Source organism: Salarias fasciatus (genome assembly GCF_902148845.1).
Source record: "Salarias fasciatus chromosome 23 unlocalized genomic scaffold, fSalaFa1.1 super_scaffold_20, whole genome shotgun sequence".
NCBI classification, from domain to species: Eukaryota; Metazoa; Chordata; class Actinopteri; order Blenniiformes; family Blenniidae; genus Salarias; species Salarias fasciatus.
This window is the reverse complement of record NW_021941230.1, coordinates 7156743-7173231: the sequence shown is the minus strand read 5'-3', so window position 1 is coordinate 7173231 and position 16489 is coordinate 7156743. Positions and strand designations below refer to the sequence as shown.

Here is a 16489-nt window from a genome sequence, read left to right as displayed (position 1 = left end):
AATTAACGGTTGTACAAAAAGAAGTAGTGGGACTGTAGCTAGCTACTTCTGCACTGTAGCTTGTAGCTTAACTTGCTACATTTCTCTGGGTTAGCTTTTGCTGTAGTGAAGCTATATCTTATCAAGATTAACTTGTAGCTTAACTAGCTACATTTTCCAAGTAGCTTCCCCATCACTGCAAATTAGCAGGCACCTTGCCTCCCGTTTGTAATAAGCTACATGCGTTTCTGTGGCCAAAAAAAAAAGAAAACAATGATTACCTCTTCGGAAGAGTCCATCTTTTTTTCAACAGCTGTCCTTATTCACACTTATTCATTTTCAGCGCGAGAATCACCGTGGCAGCGGTTGGGGGGTGACGGGGAGGGGGGACACCGGGGACAGCTGGACGAACGTCATCTGGAAGCGCCGGCTTTATTGTTGTAAGAACGCAGAATTCCGCTAGAGGGCGACCGAAGTTACGCACTATAGCTTTAAAGAAAGCATGATATCAAATTCCCAATTTTCAAAAACAACTTTTTTAAAAAAAATAAATGTCCTGAGTTCTGTGGAGGACTCTGTGGAGATGAGAAAGAATTTGTGTCGTTGTCTCTCACCACCACCCGCAGGCTCTTCATGATGCCGTCATTGAGCCAGGAGTCCTTGACAGCTGCTTTGACCTCAATCTGGACCTCTCCCTCCCTCATGGGAACAATGATGAAAGGCACCGATAGTGTGGTTTGGGGTCCTACGTTGACATCCTGCTGGTATCGCCCATGTTTGAACGCTGCACTGCACACGTACTGTGCCTCCATCAGATCCACTCGCACCTGGAAAGCAACACAAAGACAAACATGAGTGTCAATAAATCCCCACAAGTGGATTCAGGCCGCTGATCTGATCTGTGCATGGAAAAGGCTGAGGACACTAAAACTGTATGTAGCAGGTTCAGGTCCCGTTATCCCGTTACTGGTATTTCAAGATGCTTTAAATAATTATGTCTTCAGTACACCAAGAGTGTCGAGAGGTGCATGTATTTAGCTTTAACTTGATTTGTGTTTCTGTCATGTTACTTGTAACAAATTATATATATATATATATATATATATATATATATATATATATATATATATATATATATATATATACACACACACACACAATATATACCACATATGCAAAATATTTTTTTTTAAATGACTGAAAAGCAATTGTGACAGAAATGATGCCAGTTTTGTACCAAAATCAGCAAAATAATTGATTTCTTTTCAAGTCTCGCTGCAAAAATAAATACACAATATGAACTAATAGCAACTGTAACCGTTTTTGGAAATTGAGCTGAAACATACAGTGATTGCATCGGGGGAGTAGTTGTGGAGGATGGCCTTGATCTGCAGCGGCTCTCCTCGGACAGCAGAATAAGGCAGCCTGAGGTCGATGATGAATTTTTTACGGACAATAACCTTCAACGGCTCTCCAACACAGATTCCTATAGGAGCGTGAAAGGGGGGCAGCATGAAGGGTGTGAAGAGGAGGAGAGGCGAAGGTGAAACACGTCGAATTGTGAGTTGGGATTGTTCACCGTGAGTCCGCGACAGGCTGATGCCGGTGAACTGCCAGGTCGTGATGGAGTCTGGCAGGACAACACTTTTCTCAACTGATGTAAGTTCGCTGTGACACAGAGAACATTAAGCATTGGAGATTTGAACGTGCAGCTTCGGAGGCGAAAACTCTGGATGTGCATCGATTAACTGCAGCGAACTCACCACGGTCCTCCAGCAGGACAGGCGGGCAGGTCGACATCAGTCCACAGCCAACTTTCAGGGAAGCTGCTGCGAGTAAAGATGTCAATGCTGTCCACGTAACTGTCGTCGTCCTCTTCTCCTGAAGGGTCAATGAAATCCACGTCAGACAATGACCTCCTGCTGAGAAGTCGTCTCTCACTGCGAGCCCGTTTGAGACTGTCCCCCTGGTGGTCAGCTCGCTGTGTGGTCATCTCTCTGCAGCAGTCCAGAAAAGCCTCCACACAGGCCGGGCCGTCGACGATGTACTCGCTGCGTCTCTCACAGCTGTATGAAGGAGGCGTTTCCCTCATACCATCCACGCAGCAGTCCTTCTGCAGCTCGCTTGATTTATATTTATCAACTACAAATGAACAGTTTGTGCCAGTTAATATCTCTTCACCAATACATACAAAGACAGCAAAATTACAAGTGTGACTTGAAAAGAAAAGACTGAATTTGTAATAATTGAGTTATCTTGAGCTGTGATTCTCACCTAAAGTGGTGGGAACCTCCATGAGAGGAGACGCTCGCTTCCGTCTCGCTGCCTGAGGTTCTGCACATTTCAGCTCTGAAAAGACACAAAGAAAATAGGATCTTGAACACATGAGTGAGCAGTCAACAAACAAAGAACTGTGTAATGTCCTTTGCAGTTATTCATGTCTTGTGTTTAGGTTTTTTTTTGTTTTTTTTTTGTCTGTTTGTTATTAGGATATAATACATATAATTCCAATGTCTTTTTCGAATGAGGGGGCACATTTACATCAGAGGGTGGGGGGGTCATGCATTGTTACCTTGTCTATGAGGAGTTCCTGAACCAGTGTTGGTCACAAACAGCAGCCCCGCATCATAAAAAACCCCCATGCCGTCCTTCCCTCCGCCTGGTGTGCAGCCCGTGTCGTGCTTCTCCACTTTGTCCCACACCTGTGAGGAAAACACAAAAACTTCAGGCTTACAGAGAACAGAAGGTAGGACTCAGTCTACTGGAGTGTGCATTTTTTTTTTATTATTATTTACAAAATGAATGATTGAGATATTTCAAAACTTGTGCAAAACTTAATTATCCTGTCCTGTCCAGCATGGAAGCAGTAGAATGGAGGTCTTGGCTGCTGTTACGTGCCCGACAGAGTTGTTCTTCCAAGAGGAGCTTATAAGCGTAAAGCTCTTCTTGTGAACATGCTTTCTTACTTTATTTGAGTATTGATACATGATATTGCTCGACCTGACAGGGGGACGGAAAGACAGATAGACACAGAGTGAAAGAAAAACAAGTGAACAGACAAGCAAACAACAACAACAACAAAAAGAGTGGAGAGAAGGAAGAGTGTGCAAAGATATGATGGTCTTTCAGTTAATATCGACACTCCAGACGACCGGCTACTGCTCCTGCATAAAGACATGACAGAGGGCATCCTACGGAATTTTGATGGAGAACATACAGTGGGGCAAGAAAGTATTTAGTCTGCCACAATTGTGCAAGTTTTCCCACTTAAAATGATGAGAGAGGCCTGTAATTCAGAACTCAACGGGGCTGTGGAAGACAAGTCTAGAGGCTAACTCAAAGCCAGTGGCACAGGTGAGCATCAAATGCGGCATATACCAAGGTCCCCTGTCCCCCCTGCTGTTCTGCATAGGCCTGAACCCCCTCAGCCAGATCATTACCAAGAGTGGCTTTGGATACCGGTTCAAGAGCGGAACAACTGTCAGCCACCTCCTCTACATGGATGACATCAAACTGTATGCCAAGAATGAGCGTGACATCGACTCACTGATTCACCTCACCAGGATATACAGCAATGACATCGGGATGTCATTCGGACGAGATAAGTGTGGAAGAATGGTATCTAGAAGAGGGAAGGTGATCACAACTGAAGGAGTTGAAGTACCTGAAGGGAACATAACAGATGTGCAGGACAGCGACAAGTACCTGGGGATCCCACAGGTAAATGGTAACCATGAGGAGGAAGCTCGAAAGTCAGCCACAACCAAATACCCACAGAGAGTAAGACAAGTCCTGAAGAGTCAGCTGAATGGCAAAAATAAGATCCAGGCCATAAACACCTACGCCCTACCAGTAATCAGATACCCTGCTGGCATAATATCCTGGCCACTGAAAGAAATGCAAACCACTGATATCAAGACAAGAAAGCTCCTTACAATGCATGGAGGGTTCCACCCTAAGTCCAGCATACTGAGGCTGTACACCAAGAGAAAGGAGGGGGGCCGAGGACTAGTGAGTGTCAGAGCCACTATCCAGGAGGAAACCAAGAAGTATACCAAGAAGATGGCCCCCAGTGATGATCTGCTAAGTGAATGCCTCAGACATTAAAAGCCCAGTAAGGAGGAGCCAGAGGAGCTATCATGGACAGACAAAGCCCTGCATGGCATGTACCACCGACAAATTGAAGAAGTGGCTGACACTGGAAAAACATACCAGTGGCTGGAAAAGGCTGGACTGAAGGACAGCACAGAGGCACTAATCATGGCTGCACAAGAACAGGCCTTGAACACAAGATCAATAGAGGCCGGGATCTACCACACCAAACCAGACCCCAGGTGCAGACTGTGCAAAGAAGCCCCAGAGACAGTACAGTACATCACAGCAGGGGGTAAGATGCTGGCAGGCAAGGCATACATGGAACGGCACAACCAGGTAGCGGGCATAGTGTACAGGAACATATATACCGAGTATGGACTGGAGGTCCCAGGGTCAAGATGGCAGACACCTCCTAAGGTGGTCGAGAACAATCGAGCCAAGATCCTGTGGGACTTCCAGATCCAGACTGACAAGCAGGTGATGGCCAATCAACCTGACATAGTGGTGGTGGATAAACAGCAGAAGACAGCTGTGGTGATAGATGTAGCAATCCCAAGTGATGGCAACATCAGGAAAAAGGAGCACGAGAAGCTGGAGAAGTACCAAGGGTTGAGGGAACAGCTGGAGAGAGTGTGGGTTGTGAAGACAACAGTGATACCAGTAGTGATCAGGACACTGGGAGCAGTCACCCCCAAAGCTGGGAGGATGGCTCCAGCAGGTACCAGGAACAACATCTGAGAGCTCTGTTCAAAAGAGCGCAATCCTAGGAACAGCTAAGATCCTGCGCAGAACCCTCAAGCTCCCAGGCCTCTGGTAGAGGACCCGAGCTTGAAGGAGACAGACACAATCCCGCCGAGTTGGCGAGAACATTGTGTGTGTGTACATATATATGTATATACACACACACTTTTTTTTTTTTTATTCCTGCTTGAAGAGTGACACGTTGCCTTTTTCTGCGTGAGCCGGTGCTTGTTGTTCAGGACGTAGACGCCTTTGTCCACTGCCACCAGCCCCACCGTGGCTCCGGGGTCTCCGGTGACCTTCAGATGCAACATCTTGCGAGGGGGATAGGATGCTGCAGGTCTCTCCAGTTCTAGTTTCAACTAAAAGTGGAGCAAACAAGTGAGAAATGAAGCTGAATTGATGTTTTCTTTCTTTGACTTCATATAAACTCTCTTGTAGAAAATATCCACATCTCACCGAGCCCATGCAGGAGTCTTTCACATCCACCCAAACGGAGTCTGACACCACTGCATGGTCTACATGGTAGTAAGCAACAATACGGAAGGACGGCAGCATTTCTTTGGTGATGGGAATATTCAGTGCAATCAGCACTTGTCCTTGTGTCTTGAAACGTCCAAATTTCAAGAGTTGACCTCTGCTCAGGATCTGCAGAGACAGTCCACACAGTTAGTCTACCTGAGTGAGCATGTGAGTAAAGTTGCAGGAATGAAAGAGGACTCACCAGGTACGTGATGTCTTGTTCCCTATCTGGCAAACTGTTTAAGGACAGGTGGGCCATCAGGTAGCTTCCTATTTTTACATCTGCTGAATCCACACCTCAGAAAAAAAAAAGTAATAAATCACCACTGTATAAAATCACCACATTAATAATGAACCATTTGATGTCATTGTATGCGTTTCTTACCAATATGGATGAATCTGGCAGAGCTGCTGGTGTATGAATGTACTGTCATTCTGGCCTCTGCCTGCCTTGTTGGTGTGAGTCCAGGATCATTGGTCCTGGCCTGGAATCAATATGCACAAAGACAAATTAATAATACATCCAGGAAGGAGGACCCTTGCAAATTCTGATCATAGAATATTGGAGAAGGATTAGGATTAAATAAGTTTTACTTCTTTGTAACTCGTTTCAGACATGTTGAGCCAGATATACATTTGTATTTCTATGTGTGCTGTATGTCCTCTGATTTTGTACTGATTGTTATTTTCTCCTTGTGAAAATGTGAAATACTTTGAGCTGCTGAGATATTTTACAATACAATTTTTTTGGTGCTCACACCATGTGAAACATTAGATTATGAAGGACATCGAGGGGATTACCCACCGAAGGTCATGTAAAAATGAGAGTATTGGGAGCATTGGGAAAATGGTCTTAAACTGCGGAACACACAGAATGTTTTTCATTTGGAGATACATCCGTTATAAAACAACCAATAAAAAGTTGTGTTTGTACTCTTTTCTGCTTCCATTTACAAAGTTTGTAAGAAAACCTTCTTGGACTCACTTGGATGTCGAGAAATTGTCGATTTCCTTCTGGATTGACGGTGAACCTTGCAATGCCATTGCTCCCAGTGACTCCTTGAATGTCACCAGGAAAAAGTAATAGTGGAACATTTCCAGCTGGAGTCTCATCAGGGTTCAACACTTCAACCTGCCATCAGTGGAGAAATAGTAAGACTTTATACAGCTGCAACTCTCGGTCTTTTTCTTTGCTTTAGTGCAATATATTATATTAATGTTATAATATCAACAAGTTCACATGCATCGAAGTATCCTAATTTTTGCAGTTAATTTTTATGTGCACACAAGTGAAGCTCATCACCGTGAGATCAAATGACATTCCTGGTTTGAAGTATCTGGGAGTTTTCTTGAAGTGGATGGTGTAGGGTGAAGTGACAATCCGGATGCCTCTGACTTCTGCCTCCACCATTTCAGTACCTGCAGCAGGAAGGAAGCCACAAAACAAGCAGGAGGCGAAGAGCAGAGGGTCATCTGTTAGTTTCATTCAGCTGCATCAGCAGACGTCCTGGTCTCTTACCGAGCTTGTTCAAAACACTGACAGAGACAAACATGGAGTCTCCGACAAGTTCCTGGATGTTGGGAAAGGTCTGAGTGATGTGCTCCCTCTTCAGTACGGCCCTCCCCTCGCCCCGCTGGACCTGACGCCGCAACAAACAGTCTTCAGCATTTCAAATCTTTACAGCTTCATAAATAATTATTACAACTAAGAGTTTAACAGTGCAGTTTTGGAAGTCATTTAAACATCCTGAACTGGATTTGTTGATATTATCAAAATACAGACTGTATTTGTGATTGCATCAGTACATGTGCAGGGCAGAAGACCTGACGTTTTCTCTTCCTGCCATGGAGGGTGCCATCAGTTAAGTTTGCTTTGTGCCCGTTTGCAACATTTGAATTAGGATGAATCTGTACTCACTGGGAGCCTCTGAATAGAGGCCGGGAAGCCCTTCTTCTGTCCGTCCTGCATAACTCCAAACATCACATAAGCCGTCCCGTCCACCGCTTCACCGAACAGATACCTGAAGCCACAAGAATGAGCCAGAACAAGCCTCCACAGGGACTTAAACAGAACTTTTTTAAAAAAAAAAAAAAAGGTGGTCACATTTAGAAGCAACAGAAGCCATTCTAAAGATTCTAAAGTGATTCATTTGTTTTTCTCATCTCTCACAGTTACACCAACAACCCAGCCTGAACTGAAACTCCTCTAAAGTTTGACTCACGTTGCTTTGATTTCCACAGTCAGGTCGCTGCTGTCCACGTAGAAGAAGGGGACCCGAGGCTTGAGTTTCACCTTGAAACTGGGAAGGACTGGGAAAAGAAAACATTTTTCATGTTATTCTGTGGTGGTGGGGAGCGGTTTAGCTCGACTACCGGGCAGAGGGAGGTTGCTGGAGTTGGCTGTGGAGAGGAGGGTGGGCAGGGTAACTGTGATCAGCTGTGCATGATTATTGATTACCCCTTCCCCCTCCTCTGACGGCCACGTCAGGCATAAAGGTAGAGACTCCAGCGACATCCCTCTGTCCTGCAACCGAGCTAAACCACGATCCACCACCCCATGTTCCTTTAAGGGAAAATATATATATATTCACAGAAACTCGAACAGAGACGTTAAGAGGAGACTCACCGTATTCTTTCACCTCAAAATCTGCTGAATAGCTTTGTTGTGGATTACTCTGAAACCTGCTCACCACCTTCCAAAGGCCACAACTACACACACACACACACACACACACACACACACACACACACTATTCATTTTTCAGCTTGCATTCTTGCAAAAACCTTCCAACTGATGTGGATGTTCTCTGCTCCTGCAAGTCCGTAGCATAAAAATGTAAATTTATAAACAAATAAAAATCTAATGAAATACTCGCCTTCCGATTTCGGGGAGTTGATAAGTGCCAAAGTGAATCCCTGATCTCAGAAAGGTTGGACCAATTGGTAAAATGAGGCCATCAGGGGTCTGAGGGAAAGAAAAAAAACTTTTATCATCCAGAAATCCAGTCCAGACATGAATTTACTTTTATTTTACGTGGATATATGCAGCTCAGAGAGACACATATCTCTTGCGAGCAACAAAAAAAGATTATTTTAATTGTATTTTTTTTTATATTTTTTTTATTATGAAATTGTTGTGATTCCAAACTGTAGACAAAAGGAATTAAAGAGCTTTAAATGGGTTTAAATGTTCCAGTTTTCTATTGAATTTTAAGCGTGTCGACATGTTCTTTATGTTTTCGGCTTTGTTCTCACATTTGTATGAAGAAACAACTTGGGGCCTCGCCACTTTTGGGCCAGATGTTAAGGGGGTTTGGGCTGGTGTCTGGGAGCTGCCCCTTTCCATTAAGGGGTCAGGGGGGACTGCTCATCTGGTTGGGAGGGTTTGGGGGGGTTGTGATATCCTGGGTCTTGGGGTGCGCATCCGGAGCACTGCGGGGGTTGCTGCCTTGGGGCGAGCAGCCGCCTGTGGGTGCTCTGGGCTCAGGGGTGGCCGCCGGTTTTCTGGGCCATGAGGGCCTTTCTGGCTGGCCTCTGATCTTCTCAGGGGTCAGAATATATATAAATATAGAATATATAAAATAAAGTTAGAAATCATATTAGCAAGAGGAGCTTTATACCTACAGAAGCTCCTCTTGGAAAAGTAATCTGTTGGGCTCACAGCCAGACCTCCATTCCACTGCTTTGATGCTAGACAGGACAAGGAAAAAAATAAGAGAAAGAAACATCACCACAATCTCAACGTCAACGGCGTCTTCAAATCTGGTTCGTGGATCCCTCTCCACTGGCTCCATTTGGGGCGTCACAGCAAACAGCCTGTAACGAACTGTGATGAGAGGACAGAAAATGGGAGAGTTCAATTGCGGAAGGGACAACCAGTGAATCTTCAGTTAAAATGACGGAGCCTTGGAGCTGGGAAATAAGCTTCACTGCAAAACCTTGAAAGCAACAACAGCAGTATTTCACTTGTTATTAGTGTTGTACCGATACGGTTCATACATGAAGCGCGGAGGAGGATGTGGAATGATGTTGACTCATTGAAATAGCTCGTAAAGTATCTCATGTAAAGTAATATGGCTTTCACCGTGTGACAATGTCAACCAATTGGGTGGAAGAGCACACATTTTAAAAAAAAGCAAAAGTGAAATGTCAACATATTCTTCTCAGAATATTACATACCGCTTCCTTTAAAAAAAAAAATAAAGAAAGAAACTTATAGGAGTCCTCACTAATAGCCAGAATATTGCACTGGAAGAACAGCTCAAATATTAATAACAATAAGTTTAAGGAACAATTTCTGCAGAACCTGCACAGAAAAAGATGCAGTATTTAACTATACTGCATTATCAATGACATCAATAGTAAATTCAGTTTATTACACGACTGCACATAGAGTCAAAGTGTGGCATTCAAACCATAATTTGACAAAGAATGCCAAACATTGAATGCATTTGCAACATTATCACAGATCCAAAATGTCTCTGGGCTTCACCACACGTCCGGATCGGGTGTGAAAAGCAACAGTTTCAGGGGTTGTTGATGTTTGCGGAGTGCGTACTGCCCTTTCAGGTATCAGAGGCATCACTGGAGTGAGAAAGCGGCTCTTCTTTTGTGTCCAGGAGGTGACTGCGGTTCCTCCTGTACTCAGCTCCATCTGGTGTTCGAATATGATAAGATCTCGCAGTGTCGGCAGCCGTGACAGCTGCTGGCTTCCCATGTCCATTTTCCTGGAAACGATTCCTCTGTCCTGCGTGTAGAGTTGAGAGTGGCTTGTCAGATCTGTCACACTACTTCTTCTGTTGATTTTGACGAAACACTCTTACGGTGTGAGTGCCACGGCAACTGACAACTTCAGGCCTGGGCTGCTGGTGTGTGTCAGTGTGTGTGTGTGTGTGTGTGTGTGTGTGTGTGTGTGTGTAGGCAATGATTAAACGAAGGCGACGACCCATCAGCAGCTCGGCTGGTGTTTTGAAATTCTTCACAGGTGTACTGCAATACTTGAGAAGGCTTCAATATGGGTCCTTATAATTTGCTTTGGCCTTTTGCACGAGTGATTCAGCAATTTGAACTGCTTTCTCTGCGCATGATGTGGACTTGAGGTGATATGCTTGAACTTCCACGTGTTTCAAACTCCTTGCATTTGTATTGAGGACCATTATCAGAGAGGTTTGTGGTCAAGATCCACGACGACATGACGCCCATACACGCATTGGTGAAAACACTCGCATCCAAATAAGATGGCTTAAAGCTCTTTCTCGATCCGCGCATAGTTTACTTCACTGTCAGTGAGTGATCCGGACACATAGCCAATGGGTTTACCTTCTTGCAGCAGGGTTGTGCCGACTCCTTCAGTAACTGACGGAGTGGAGCACTGACATCTGACAGCATTAGGGAAAACTTTGTCAGATAGTTCACCATGCCAAGAATAGTTTCCAGCTTTGTCTTCGGGTGGCTCCACGTCTCTGAAGGCTTTAATCTTTACTGGATCTAGTCTGACTCCATCTTTAGAGTAATATGTAATATGACTTTCAACAAGTGACAATGTGAAAGTTCATCAGAAAATCCAGTATTCAAACAAAAACATAATCTGAATTGTTACTGTTGCTATAATTCACATTACAGTGATTGACTTCTCTATCAGGACAGGTGTTGTCAGGCTCCAGCAGCAGCAGACTCACCGCTGCTGTCGGGGGTGTAGACGGTCTTGTCTGTCTGGATGAAGATGTGTCCAGACTGGAAGGAAACTAAGACGACCTTCTCCAGTGAGTGATCGTCAAAATGAGCCTGCAGGTAAACGTACTGCTTCACGCTGGGATCCCTGCTGAATTCTACAGCCGAGATCTAAAACAACAGACAGACAGTGAGAGGAACGAGGGGCCTTCAACAGAACCATTTCTGCATTAGGATTATTTCCCGCACCTTGACTTGTCCAAACATTTGGTAGTTATTCTGCCTGGTGAGAGTCACAGACGTGGAATCGAGGCGTCTATTCTTGGTTGGGTGGTTTAACACGTTGATTTGGACCGTGATGTCTCCTCCGGTGCAGTCCTGACACTCCACAAAGATGTTTTCTGTTGTTTCCACTCTCAGCAGGTTGGGGGCCGACAGGACTTTGCTGCAGAGAGGAGAGAAGACAGAGAACTGGGATGTAGAAAGGCTTCAGTGAAGCTTCGTGGAATCTTCTTTATGCCAACTTGAATTCTTAAAATTATGTAAATGACTTATTTTCTCTGAAGGTCCAGCTCACTCAAATTAATTAACCTTGCATCCCAAAGCATGTATTTGCTCAGACGAGGGTGATGAGCTGCTGCTGCCTGGACTTTACACACAATGAGTGATCTATTGATGAGCTTGACAAACATCCAGCGGGGATCAAATCAAACTTCTGTCAGCTTTGGGCTGGGCTTTCCTTTTTTTTATGTTGTTATTTATTTATTTATTTGGAAACTTCAAAAAATAAATCAACAAACTGCTATCTGAGTTCTGTTTTCATATTTTCTGACAAGGGTGGAGGTAAGAGAGTACAAAGGCTCAAATTACTCAATATAAGTCGTGTTTTTGATGCATACTGAACATGTGGAAGCAGAGATAATACAGCTCAAACCAAGAGTAATATGTTATTTAGCCTGTGTGTAATTTGAATTTTTCCTCGAATTGAAAGCATTTAATGAAACATCTCTGCTTGTCGAGGAAAGAGAAAGAAAAAGAAGCACTCGCTAATATGACTCGGAATAAAAAATGTTCGGTACTCTTGAGTATTTGTTGACAGTACTCCATTTCAGAACTCTATCAGCAGTAGCACTTCAGTACATTTTGAGTCGTCTGCCCGGTCTACTGTCAAACAGAAAGTTGAAGAAGCTGCAGCAGGTCTACTCACAGCGGAGCTCCATCAGCCGAAGCCGTGAGAGAGGCAAAGGCCAGAGAGGCCAGCAGCGGCAGCAGAGTCTTCCTCATCCTCCTCATCCTCCGTCTCCTGGTCCTGGTGCAGCTCCTTCCTTTTATTTACCAAGCGATCTCCTCCTGCCTCATGCGTAATTATCCCAAAAGCAACTCTCAGTGAAAATAGACAGGCGCTTGACCTCCCAGCAGCTGTTGGGAAACATTACTGGCACTCAGAGGAAAGCGATAAACATGAGAAAATCAATGAGATGAGACAAGAATGTGTGTTTAGTAATATCCAGCAACGTTACGAGTCCAAACATTTGGTTGCACAAAGAAATCAGATGGATTTCTAATAAATATATTTGAATAAATACAAAAAAATATAATCTAATAAAATATAAAAAAAAAAAAAACTTTTTCAGAAATGAAATTTAACAGCTGCGCTCAATGATAGCCAATAATATTACACTTCCATTACAAATGTCATATTGACTTTGAATTAATGTAAATTAGATCACAAACTATGACCAAAACATGCAGAAAACTGAAAATTCAGATTTCATATTGTTTTCCTTGCCTATGTAGCTTAAGGTGCAGTCAGCAATTTTGGAGGAGAGGAGTGAGTTCGTTGGCATTTGAAATGAAAACGTATCCAAACCCACCTCTCTCTTCATACTCTACCCCAGACTACACCCCGCCCTTCATACTCACCCCAAGCTCCACCCCTGAAGTTCATGGACGCGCATCATCACGACAACGAGCGTAGAAACTTTGGAGCAGACCAACATGGCGGAAGTCGGACCGTCTGATGCTCAAGGGTAATTTAGCCTATAACAACAGGAGTCGTATTTCGTCACATGCACTCTTTGAAAGTGCATGTGACGAGTTTTATTAGTATTGTAGCAAAGGTGTGTGTATATATATATATATATATATATATATATATATATATATATATATATATATATACACACACACACCCAGTGGTATGAAAAAGTATCTGAACCTTTTGGAATTTCTCACATTTCTGCATAAAATCACCATCATGTGATCTGATCTTTGTCAAAATCACACAGATGAAAAAACAGTGTCTGCTTTAACTGAAACCACCCAAACATTTATAGGTTTTCATATTTTAGTTAGGATAGCATGCAAACAGTGACAGAAGGGGGAGGAATAAGTAATTGAACCATCACATGTAATATTTTGTGCATGTAAGATGTAAGATGTCCAACATACATCTGTCACACACACATATCAGCTAAATCTAACTATAATGAGCAAGATGAAACAGTAAAAGCTAGTAAAATTTGGTATAAAGTAATCATAGTAAACAAGAAAAATATTAAAAGACAATCTCATGTCAAATGTAGTAATTTCCAATTTACACATCTGCTACATCAACAAAGGCAATGCAGTTAGCAGCCTGACAAACGCACAGTTACATAAATATGTCAATTACGAAGCTTTTATGACAATAAAACTAGTTTAAAATCACAAACGACAGTATTCTGAAATCAAACTCGGGACTACTTCAAAATAAAACCTCAAATTAGTCAAGGAATATATTCCTGTAAGTTTCACACTTAAGTACAGCACAACAGTTACTTGAATTACGGTAAATATTTACATTGAGAACATCTTAAAACAGGATACTATTGGCTGGATTTGCTCAACCGTGCAAACTGAACAACTGACATGTATTCATTAGCCGTGTTAATTTTGAAAAATAAAACCACAAACTGTCCAGAAGTGTCCAACAACAAACATGACAACATCTGTGGTTCACCCACTTATAGGGGACGTGAGCTGGGTTTAGACCGTTGTGAGACAGGTTGGTTTTACTGATGAGTCATCATTAACGACCATGTGGAGCAGAGAAATCCCTTTTGATTAGTTTTCTTTCATTTAATAATCACAGGTTTTTATTCAGTGATATAGTTCGAACACAAGATGCAGAGGCCACTGTCTTTCAGTCTGACAGGATTAAAAACTGATTAAAAAACAATTTCAAGTGGTCAAATGTGGAGTATTGGTGTATTGTTGATTTGACTATTTCAGGTTTGATTTTCTCCTTCTCAATCTCTCTGTGCCAGGAGAGAGAGAGACAGACAGACAGAGAGACAGAGACAGAGACAGAGAGACAGACAGACAGACAGACAGACAGACCCAACATAAATCAGACTGGTTTTAACTGAAACTTTACTCAGTTTGATTTCCTTCTTTGAAATTCGATTTCCAGGGAATTATCTGAAGAAAACTTCTCGTCATTATTAGAAAAGATTAAACAAGATCATAAAAAAATGGAGAATAGGCTAATTAATGTGACATTGGGAGGAAAAACTCATTCTATTTGTGTTCTGCTCTTGGCTTCAGACCAGTTTCAGGACTGACTTCAGGCTAGGTTAAGATTGGACCTTAAATTAATTTCAGTTTTTGTTTTTGATTTATAAGAACAGAAAAATGTAGTTACAGCCAATTATCTTTACCAGTAATAATTGACATTTACAACAAGTATACAGTGTGTAGAGATTCACCTTCAAGTCTCTGAGTAACTTAAGTCACCGTCAGTGAGCAGGTGGAGCAGACCAATCACTTTTATCAATTAGTTTTGCCATTTTTAATGATAACTGGTGTGGAGGCAGTACAAGCATCCTTTTTGGTTCAAAATCTATTTACTGAGAAACATAAATAATGAACATTATAACAGTGAAGGAAAAATAATTCAGACATTTCCATAGTGCATACACATAAAACAAGAATATTCACACCCCCACCCAATCTGTCACAGAGCGATCAATATCTCAATAAATCAAACTAAATTGATTATTTGTATTTTATCAAGTCTTGGAGCAGAAACACATTCAATTAGGAAGCAAGTGCAAACATTTGAAATAAGAAATAAATGAATGTCATTTGTGGGGAAAAAAAGAACTTGTTAGTAAAACTGCTGACAGGATTAAATATTGTTAAGATTTCAAATAAATATTTGTCTTTATAGTGAAATAATTCTGCCACAATATGGAGACAGAGTCGACAGTCTTTAGTCTGAGAGGATTAAAACAAACAACACTTTAAAGCTAGGGTGGGCGATGTTGTCCAAAAGCACTTTTTGTCATACTGAGTGAAATGCTCCTTGCCCCCTGGGAGAAGTCAATACATTATGTGGACGGAAAAAGGTGCGGAAAAAATCTGACGACTGTAGCGGCCAACGGACAGTAAAAACTCCGACAGCTCGAGACAGCAGTCAATCTGAAATATGTAATATTCCGCTCAAAAATGCAATAACTGAACACGGAATGAAAGTATCCAAAAATCCCAGACAAACTCTTGAGCAAAATATGCTGCCAGTCATTCATTCCAACAAAACTGAGTTTAACGGTTGGTCTGCCAGAGATCTGCCCATTTAAGGTAGAGTTCTGTTAAGCAAAGCAGCAGAGATGTGAAGAGAGCATCTGGTTTCTCTTCTTCAGATGTCTCCACACGCACTTGTTCTCAACTCCATAGAACTCAAATTCAACTTAAAGAATAAACTTCATCAAAGTAAAAGATCAGTCCTCATCTAAAGGAGGTCTCAATCCACTGACTTCAACATCATTTCACCAAATTATGAACATTAATTGGGTTAAAAGATTTCTTACGTGTCCAAATGACATGTGGAATATTATCCCAAATAACCCTGAAGTCTCTTGGTGGTCTTAACTTCCTGTTCTATTTTGTAAGTGCTTAGCCCACCTACGGGCTAAGCACTGTGTGTTTGTCAAACAGCGTGTGTTTGTCTTTCAGTGGCTGTGAGTAGCAGGTCCTGGCCGGCTGAACACCATCGTTGGGAAGTCATTTTACACTGCGAGGACATTTATGCCCAGTCCTCACAACGTACGTGATGTTAGATTTTTGGGTGAGGGTTATAATTAGGCTTAGGTTAGGTTTAGGATATGGTTTTGGGTTAGCTGTGTGGGTATACAAGTGTGCGAGAGAGAAACAGAGATGAAGACGGAGAGAGATCGAGACAGAGAGTCATGCAATGTACCTTGTAACTGTATTGAGTTGACCAGTCAGCACCATGGACTGCACCATGCATACTTGATGCATGGGTGTGTGTTCGTGGCTGTCTTTCACACAACATACCTGATAACAGTGGTATTTCAGCACCATGGACAGCACTGTGTTTACTCTATGCATTTGTGTCAGAGTGCGTCTTTCACAAATGTACCAAAAAACTGTATTTTAGTTGAAACTTCAGGCCATGGACAGCACTATATTTACTCCA

General features: G+C 42.6%; 1 protein-coding gene across 1 annotated transcript in view; it reads right to left on the bottom strand.

Moving 5' to 3' along the window:
- Window positions 1–12291, bottom strand: part of LOC115384031 (complement C3-like) — a 30541-nt gene extending 18250 nt beyond the window's left edge. The window contains exons 1-22 of the mRNA XM_030086306.1: window positions 12215–12291; window positions 11257–11452; window positions 11016–11178; window positions 9069–9163; window positions 8214–8302; window positions 7964–8046; window positions 7560–7647; window positions 7256–7358; window positions 6857–6977; window positions 6641–6756; window positions 6323–6469; window positions 5723–5822; window positions 5540–5634; window positions 5275–5463; window positions 5022–5177; window positions 2552–2681; window positions 2254–2328; window positions 1921–2121; window positions 1743–1860; window positions 1559–1647; window positions 1326–1465; window positions 594–806 (exon numbers count right to left, since the gene is read on the bottom strand). Of these exons, the coding sequence (XP_029942166.1) occupies window positions 594–806; window positions 1326–1465; window positions 1559–1647; window positions 1743–1860; window positions 1921–2121; window positions 2254–2328; window positions 2552–2681; window positions 5022–5177; window positions 5275–5463; window positions 5540–5634; window positions 5723–5822; window positions 6323–6469; window positions 6641–6756; window positions 6857–6977; window positions 7256–7358; window positions 7560–7647; window positions 7964–8046; window positions 8214–8302; window positions 9069–9163; window positions 11016–11178; window positions 11257–11452; window positions 12215–12291 (2784 nt within the window). The remainder of the gene's footprint in view (window positions 1–593; window positions 807–1325; window positions 1466–1558; window positions 1648–1742; window positions 1861–1920; window positions 2122–2253; window positions 2329–2551; window positions 2682–5021; window positions 5178–5274; window positions 5464–5539; window positions 5635–5722; window positions 5823–6322; window positions 6470–6640; window positions 6757–6856; window positions 6978–7255; window positions 7359–7559; window positions 7648–7963; window positions 8047–8213; window positions 8303–9068; window positions 9164–11015; window positions 11179–11256; window positions 11453–12214) is intronic.
- Between the last annotated feature and the right edge of the window lie 4198 nt (window positions 12292–16489).